Here is a 9,167-nt window from a genome sequence, read left to right as displayed (position 1 = left end):
TTGCGCATACCTAAAGTTTGACCGCGTTGATTAAAAAGACGGGCGCGCGCGCGGGCTCATTTACTCATATCTCCTCAGAATGAAACTTTGGTATGTAAAAGCTACATTGATATTCTGTTGACGAGAAAAATTTTTACCATGTGGTCCATTAAATTACAAGTTAATTTTAGCGATTTTATGGCATACCATACAGGTTTTCCGAAGCGAGAGTTGCTTGACCTGAACTCGTTTCAGGCCACTCTCGGGTTAGAGTCTGGACCAGTCCTGCCCTGGCCTTTGCATCCCCAAAAGGTTCTCGGGTACTACGATCAACTTGTTCAGATTTTTTCTTTACCAAAAATTCACACAATAAACTCAGTAAATTTAAGACACCTTTAATAAGACCCTTGATAACATGCAATTAAGACTACAGTAAACAAATTATGAAGAACATGACAAAAAACTACATCAGTAACACACTAAGAGTTTAGAATTTAGAAATTGATCAAACTAAGTTTAAGTTGTACCTAGTTACCAAGATGCATCAATCAGTTTTTGGGGACAGAAACTGTCTTTGGCTATGCAAGCATCCATACAAGCAAAAATCTGCTGCAATTTGAATCTCCATTTATCCTAGTCTGTATAACTACATCCAATCCTTCTACAGCCAAAAAACAAATTTCCCACATTGAAGACCAGATTGAAACAGTAAGATTACTATGCTACCCTCCAGCACACAACGATGCCTTCACTGCAGCTGTCTTAAACAAGGTGAGGTACGACGAGTCTGGAAAGGTGCTGAAGTTGACATCTAATCATCTCAACTTCTCTAGTGGATGTATAATAAAAGATACTGATTAACAATCTCTCTGCATACTTGATTGCTATGGTCTTAAAAAGCCATGCACACAGTCAATGAACTACCAAAGATGTTGATAACAGAATTTATAGTTATGTTAATTATAAATAAGTTAACCAACATTGACTAAGTGAGTGTGAATAATAATTAAAAAAAAAGCCTATAGCAAGGGTGAATTTTAAAATCTTAACCAGAAAAAGTTAAGTCCTTAACAATTGACAATTGCCTAAAACTGTCCAAGGTCAATCAAAATGCATGCTTTTTAGCCAAAACAGCAATTAGAAGGAAACTGAACCTTCTAAATATCAAATTGTCTTCTACAGACAACCGTACATGATTATAGTAATCACGGTCATTATTGTGAAAAAGTCCATACAGGGGTTTTGATAATAAGGAAGAGACTGAGCTAAATAAACCCTAATCAACTAACCAAATACAGATACACACGTGGTGTATTAGAAATTTATGTAGTAAACTGCTAAAGACAGAACTCCTTTAAATATCAAAAAGTTGATAAAACATGAATAATTTTTATCAAATATTTCTCATCCAGTAAAAAATTGACCAAATGTGTATCTGCTTAGATTAAACACATTGGTGATCTAAACAAATGCAAAAAATTTAACACCTTAAATTCAATGAAATTACTGCTATTGAGAGGCCACTGATCTGATAGAATAGTATAAACCTTAAGCTTGTTAGTAAACTGCAAGGCTCACAAAAAACCTTGAAAAACACAGTAAATGCTGCCAGCCTCAAAACATAGAGGGAATCTGTCTGTCTGGCTTAGTCTGACCATCAAAGAATTCTCTCCCATCATAAATTTACCTAATCAATGCTTAATTTTAAATTTAAAAAAAAAAAAAAAAACATTACTAATAGTGCGACTATCAAATTTTGAAATTCAAATCTAAATGCAATCCAGAAGAGAACTCCTTGAGCATGAAGGCTGAGGTGTTTTTTGTTGCAAATAGAAACCAAACTGTCCAGTGCACTATCTATTTGATGTTTCTAATCACTGCAAATTAAATATTTTGGTTCAAAAGTTTGGAGAAACTAGAAAAATCAGTTCAAGAGAATTAGTCTAAGGAATATGGTAATTAAGACAATCAAAAACAAAAACTAAAGAGCAAAACTTAATGAAAATGATAGACAAAACACTACATTGTGCCACATTAGTGTGGCAAAAAAAGAAACTCCATCATTACACCCTTGAGTGCAATCAGATTTTGCTTTTTAAAGTTTTTAAATTTAGTGCTTCACCCTTGCTTAATTTCAATACGAACTCTTCCTGTAGCACCTCGGTTAAGACGGTATGTTTCGGACTTCTCAATATTTTTGGCGTTGGCTTCACAAAGAAGCACTGCCTTTTGAGTGCTGTTGACTTTGATGGCAGCAATTGGGGGAAGCCAATTTTCTTCAGAGAGATAAGGGTAAAAATTAGCAGCAAAGCCAGGCTTGTCTGTTGGGTAGATTTCCAGCTGATCCTATAAAAGTAAGACAATAAATGAATGAAAAAAATAAATAGCAACAAAAATGCATGTCAATAAACTGATACAGCATTACTGTGTTTAAAATGATTCTTCAGTACTGCACCTTGCATCCTGTACTGTGCATAAAAATGCGATAAATGCATATGCATTTCAAGAACACATAATTGTTTTTTAATCAATGGACTAAGTAAAGAGGTAAGATGGTCCTCAGCTGTAAAACAAGCACATTGACCTTCAGTTTTTATTGCATAATTTTGGTATACAAATTACCCCCTTTAAATTGGAGGAAAAAGAAGGAATTATCAAAGGGAGAAATTGATAGAGCTAAAAGCATTCATGAAGCCCATTCCTTGATGACATAAATTATAACCTTGAAAGCACAACTCAAATAATGTTTTGAGTCAATGTTGTTTATAATTGTGTGCTTTTTCTGTAAATTATGTATCAAATTGTTCCAAATGCTCAAAACTTTCTACCTATCAGTTTTTTTAGTTAAAATCACCCAGGGCATCTCCCAGAGGGACAAGCAGGATAAAAAAACAGAACTTCATTTAATGCAGGCAGAGCATTGAAACATGTTACTTAAGTCTTCATTAATTTGAATTCAATGCTCCACTAATTTCAAAAATCATTTTTTGAGTGTCTGCTGACCTTTCCTTCACTCTAACCACAAATGAACATTTTAGCTTGTGACTTAATTAATGCCAATTGTGGGTCACCAAATGGGTGACCTTATCTGCAAACTTAGTTTCCATGCTCTTTTTACTAATCTCTGCAGCCACCAGTACAGTTTGCAGTCCTCTTAATAGCTCATGAAACATTTGATTCACTCTTACTGATATGTGTACAAAGTTTGACTTACCTTACGGCCCTCCTCCTCAAACTTGCAGGCCAGCTGCACATAATCCAAGCCATCGTTAGGTTCAGGGACCCAATCGAACACCTAGAGAACACAACGTCCTTAAGATCACAACATAAAAAAGACAAGTCCTAAACCTTGGTCAAGGTACACAGTAATCCCTACCAAGGCAAGAGACCCAAACATTTTTTCTGAATGATTGCAGATAATAAGACCCTGTTCATAGAATATTAGTTCAAATGATTTTTACCAGTGAGTTTTTACCAGTGAGAGAAATGAAAGGAGAGAGGCCTTTTAACTCCTGGCAGTGATTAAGTTGTCACATCTAATTCTCCTTACAATATCGGTTCTACTGCATGCGCAGGAAACAGACAATAAAATACAGTAAAACTTCATATAAACTGTGTTATCTTATATTAAGTTCTCTCTGCTGGCATTCATGGAAGCATACTGCTAAAAAAGAGGAAAAACTAATATTTGGAGTTTCAAGTATGTGCACAAATAAATTTCACTCTAACACTGAATCCAACTCTGTATATCATGTTCAACAGAATAAACAGTTTCAACTTACCCGATTCATCTTCATAAAGATGCAGGGCTTTTCCTCATCATAGCCATATTTAAAATCAGTGCTATTGTCATAGCAAGGACCAAGAACAGAAAGGTCCACACTACAGGGCTTGGAATCCTTGGTACGTTTGGCATCTGTACAGTTCTGATACTCGTCACTTTCAAGAGCTTCCTTGTAAGCTTGAAAGCAAAAAATGATACATAAGTACTAATGTAATACAGTTCTTTTAAGCCAGTTATGATTTTCTGTAATAATAAATAGATTCCTGGAACAACTAAAATTACACAATGCACTATTCAAAGAGCCAACTCTCTCATATTGTAACTATCACACTACGCTAAAAGCCATGGATATGTTCATCCTCCCACTAAAAAAGGTTTATGGATTTAGACCACCACCATTTTAAGTTTCAGTTTTCCTCTGGAAAGGGTAAAATTAGTTTTCTTGGAAGGGTTTAAATGTTTTATCATCCAGACAAACAATGTCATGCCTGACAAGAGCAATAACCTGAGATCTATGCTCTAACCCTTTCATGTCCAAGATCTCATCATTATTCTCCTTACTGTCTGCCAGACAAGTCCTGTGATGCTAATTCTGAGAATTTGGTACTGAATCAACTAGAAAATCTTCAAACATACATTTTTCTATGTTCTCAGCACCTATCTGATTGACATTGTATTGATATTGTAAGGAGAAATTCTATCTTGATCTCTCATGGGAGTTAAAGGGTTAACCTGTACAGTAACTAACAAAAACCCAAACATTCTAAAACCTACCTTCTCAACTTCAATTTTTAATTCAAAAAGCACAGTGCAGAGGTGACTAGAGCCATTTATTAGAACATACAGCTGTGAGAGATTTTAACCCTTTAACCCCTAAGAGTGACTAAAATCTAATTCCTCCTTACAATATCACCACTGAATCATACATTTATGTCAAGAGAATAAAGGAAATGATCACCAACTAAAGAAACTCTTGATTGTTAGACAAGTTCTCCTTGTCAGCACCTCAGTAAATGTACAGAGAACAGTATGGAGAATATGAATTATGATGTTAGGGTGTGAAGGGTTAAGCAAATGACAAAATCCATAGTAACTTACGTTCCAAGAATTTGTTGATTTGGTCAACAAACGAATCAACATCTTTATAATTTTTTATTTCATAGAATGGAATAGGTATAAGGCCTAACAAGGAGACAAAAATAACAAAAGAAGAACAGTTAATGAAGCATTTTAACTCGTAGAGCATCTAAGCTAGTGTTACATAAGAACTTAATGGTTGAGTGCATAGAAGGAAACATGGGAATTCTATTCAAATATCTCGAATGTTGGCAAAATTTGATAAAGTATTTATTTGAACGAACTAAAACAGATTTCTGTTGCCTCAAAACGTTGGAATGTCACTTTGGCTCTCAACAATAGAGGTTGAAAAATTTAAAAAACGATCTCTGGCTAAACCTTTTAAAAATACGAGCTTTCGGCTGTTTGCGCTACAGCCTTCAACGGGTAAAATCATTTTACCCGTTGAAGGCTGTAGCGCAAACAGCCGAAAGCTCGTATTTTTAAAAGGTTTAGCCAGAGATCGTTTTTTAAATTTTACAAGATGTTTCATCTATCTTTTCAAATAGAGGTTGAAGTACAACAACTCACGCATAAAAACAATATGATTGAACATGTACTTAACCAATACTGAAATCTATTCAAATATCATACAAACTTGCTGGGTTATATTGGCGCCTGCGGGCAATATATAGAGGACTTTAAAATTTTGTATTAAACACACGACTTAGTAAATCACGACATCGCTAACCCTTTCAATTTTTAATCTTTCGTTAACTTCAATTCTGAGACTGTTCGTAAAAAATTACCGATTTCACCCATCATTTTTCACAGAGAGTATCGGCCGAACGTAACGCAAATTTTAGGAGACCCACCCCTAAATTCATACCTACAAACAAACGAATCAAGCAAGATTAACCCAGAGCAAAAACGAAGGAATTCTCAGAGCGGTCGATATACTTTCATGTGGCCGCTCTTTCATCTATTATGCAACCATGGGAAAGCTTTCATTTAACGCAAATGCAAATATTTCTCCGCTTGACTTAGGAAACCAACGAGCCCGAAATACACCCGTGCATGTCTCCAACCCGAGAAGTACGACGTCTCATATTTCATAATTTACCTTCAAAGTCGAAAAATCGTTGTAAAAGAAAAATCTATTTTATGTGAACAAGACATAAACAAATCTTATCATATCGGGACAAATCTTCCCGACTGACACAATAATTTTCTCAATTTGAATTGCAAATGCTGTAAACCACATGCAGGCGGTCTGCGCACATTCAAAGAAGTTTTCCAATGTTTTGACCTTCAAATTGAAGAATGGTTGCCAATAGATCTGTATGCTAAGACTTACACTAACTCAGAAAACAAAACGTGAAAAAGAAAAAGAAACCTTGCTTTCCCGCTAAATATCTCGTCATTTTCGGCCCTTCCTCTCGAGCTGGGACAGTAGTCATGAATATCGCCAACATCGAGGCGAAAAATCCCGCTAAGCAGCCGTAAAATATCAAGAAGAACACTGTGATCTTCGCTGAAATGAGGAAAATAAAGTAAGCGATGTCAGTTTACAGGTACACGGTACATTTCGTGGACTAAATCCATCGACAAGTTGCCTCACAGCTGGCATTCATCAATATACCGGTTCTGCTTCGATTAAACTCTCTGCTAGATTTAATCAACTTACCCCAGCTCTTGCCATTTCTGCCCATGACCTGCACTTCACCATTTTCACCATCTTTATTGTAAAGAAAGTGGCCAAAATCACGTGCAGTTTGTTGAAAACGTTCAAGTCTTGTCTTTCCTTCTTGCCCTTGCTTAGCGTACGCCATCTTGCAAGCCTCACCACGCGAAACAACGGCAACTACCACGTGATCTCTCTATTTGAGCGTCCAATTTATATTTGAGGGAGGGGAGGTTGGGGTTACTAGCTTAGTATCTGTACTTTGTACATGCAAGTTGTCATATTGTCCCTGCGTTTTGGGCCAATAATGGCCCTTTAGACAACTGTCCGCCGTATATTTAGTAACAAGCCAGTAATACCGCCAAATCCATATGTTATACCCACGTGAATCTTGTTAATTTTCCTTAGATCAGCTCCAATTTGTAAGAGGCAGTCACGATTGACAAATTCCTAAAACTAGGCCCAGTGTGGAAATGCATTTTTTAACTCGTGTTTAGCGTTTATCAGGAAAGTCGAAATGATATTGGTACATGTCAAATTTATAGTATCCTTTTATTGCAATAGTGAAGCCATTATTAGTATTTCTCACTATAAGTAGATTACAAGTGGCTTGTCGCCTCTGAAAAATGTTGTAGTGTACTTTGTCAGTGACGTGTAGTGTCCACGTGCACAGCAGAAAATATTGCTAATATTTTGAGCTAAGCCACGTCATTTACTGGTTGGGTTCTTTTCAAAGATTGTGAATATTGTTTCGTCCTTCCAACAAGTAAGATTGTCCGCCATTAATACTCAAGAATTTCTTGCGATCTGGCCATACTCAGTGTTCTTTCTGCATTCCATGTTTTCTTGTTTTTTCTCGGTATAACTTAAGTCATATGATTATTGCCAATTTTATACACGATTTACTTGAACAGGAAGACTTTATTATGAAAAGGGTAGATAGTATCCTGAGTTATAGCACATGATGATTCGATGCGAGATCACCTGATGCTTCTGTATCGACCGCTTGACTTTATGGTGCAGTATCACGCTGGTTTTATCGCGTCAATCTCGATCAGCCATTTCATTTAGAGCCACGAATGAATTTTCTCTCGGCAGTGCGTCACCTTGTGTCAGTCTAATTTTGTGACTAAATTAAATTCTGGGTAACTCTTTTCAAGTTCAGTTTTATTACGATCGGTTGATGCGCGAAATAGCTTACACCTCACTTCAGTGAGGTGACTCTTCTCATGAGAAGATAAAGGCATCTTTATTTACTTGATCCCATAAATAACCACTACTGCGATATCAACAAAACTTTAATTGCGTCATGAATTATATGCTGTACTCTGTAAATGATATTGATAAAGCGGGAGCAATCATTTTCATTCATAGCAGTTATGACATTTGTTCTTTCCAATTAATGTTCCCGTGAGTTACCAATATATATTTATATGCTTATCATGAGTGAATTAAACTACAGTCCTTTAATTTTATTGTAATATATAGATTTAGGCAAGCCTAAAAGCGGAGCTCGCATTTTTTCCCCGCACGTCTCTTCAACAAAACTAAAGCACCTACTATGGATAAAGTACGTAGTAATATTAATGGATTTTCATTCGCAACTTCTCCGTGTCCGTGTAGAGGACTGATTATAAGATAGTGCCCGTGGTATAGTTGGCCGCGCATGCTAAAAGTAGCACCTTGTACGGTCGGTCGAACGGTCTTACGGTCGTACATCCAATTTTTTTTCGGCTTAATGGGTTACTACTATTTTGTATAATTATGGGGCTACGCGAGCTCCGCTATTAAATATAAGATAAACTGTATAAAAATATATAAATGATTAGATAGAATGAGTGAAGCATCTACTGATATGGACACATCACATCGAAATTACAATTTTTGTGACTTTGAAAAGTCAATTTTGTTTGTAAGGAACTTTGGTATCTTGGCAGTCAATAAAATTATTTCACGAACTGACGTTTGTTAAATTTTCCTTTTGGTGATAGTGGGTTAGGGTGGAAAAGGAATACGAGATGAAACCGATAGCAGACCATAGGCTTGTTTTATAACTAAAGAGGCTTTCTTTAAGCTCTCTGTCGCAAATCGCAAACTAACTCAAGCTAACGTGTGAGTAGGATTTTTGTTCTCTGTTATGGAGTTCGCAAAGCTGATTACGCCAATATATTACGCAAAACAGTTTTAAAACTTAGCGATCATGAAGACACTTTGGCGCTAAAAATTTAGATTCCAGAGTTTTATTTTCAGACCACATGCAAACAAATGTTTCGCTAATTACTATATAATAACTTTTTTTTTATCTCAAGTCAATTTTTTTTTATTTTAATATTATAATAACTTTTTCTATGATCTCGGTTGGAGTTCATTTACATCGGTATTAGTCACTAGTACAAAAGTCGCTTTCTCAATGGAATATCGCCGTAAAAGCGGCGCCATTCAATTTTCTCTCTATGTTCCTCCTTGAGCCACAAGGCTAATGTCCATCAAAGTCGCAATCCTTTGGCTAATCAATGCAAACAGAGCCATGGAATGAGAAGTTGTGGGGACTGGGCAAAACTTATTTCTTCCTGAGGTTAAAATGCAAGAGCAGCCTCTCTTTTTCTATTGCGTTTGTATTATCAGGTACTTTAGATTTTAAACAGACTATTGTTTTTTTTTTCT

The 9,167-nt window shown here is 36.0% G+C and overlaps 1 protein-coding gene across 1 annotated transcript; it reads right to left on the bottom strand.

Annotated features, from left to right (window-relative positions):
• Positions 1 to 358: 358 nt before the first annotated feature.
• On the bottom strand, positions 359 to 6,690 carry LOC113675291 (sodium/potassium-transporting ATPase subunit beta). The gene is made up of 6 exons (XM_027191846.2): positions 6,507 to 6,690; positions 6,216 to 6,353; positions 4,862 to 4,945; positions 3,762 to 3,940; positions 3,194 to 3,274; positions 359 to 2,325 (listed from the first exon to the last, which is right to left on the bottom strand). Exons 1-6 carry the CDS (start codon positions 6,649 to 6,651, stop codon positions 2,098 to 2,100), a joined length of 855 nt encoding a protein of 284 aa, XP_027047647.2. The 5' UTR covers positions 6,652 to 6,690; the 3' UTR covers positions 359 to 2,097.
• Between the last annotated feature and the right edge of the window lie 2,477 nt (positions 6,691 to 9,167).

This window comes from Pocillopora damicornis, chromosome 6 (assembly GCF_964200805.1).
Source record: "Pocillopora damicornis chromosome 6, jaPocDami1.2, whole genome shotgun sequence".
In the NCBI taxonomy this organism is placed as follows: domain Eukaryota; kingdom Metazoa; phylum Cnidaria; class Anthozoa; order Scleractinia; family Pocilloporidae; genus Pocillopora; species Pocillopora damicornis.
Note: the sequence above shows the minus strand (reverse complement) of the source record. Positions and strands in the feature narration are given on the sequence as shown.

Bases quoted from the DNA above. Each gene is read 5' to 3' on its own strand.
- LOC113675291 (XM_027191846.2), bottom strand. From the start codon at position 6,651: ATGGCGTACGCTAAGCAAGGGCAAGAAGGAAAGACAAGACTTGAACGT. The intron at 6,354-6,506 runs GTAAGTTGATTA...TCCTCATTTCAG, and splicing joins CAGAAATGGCAAGAGCTGGG to CGAAGATCACAGTGTTCTTC. The intron at 2,326-3,193 runs GTAAGTCAAACT...TTACTTTTATAG, and splicing joins TTGAGGAGGAGGGCCGTAAG to GATCAGCTGGAAATCTACCC.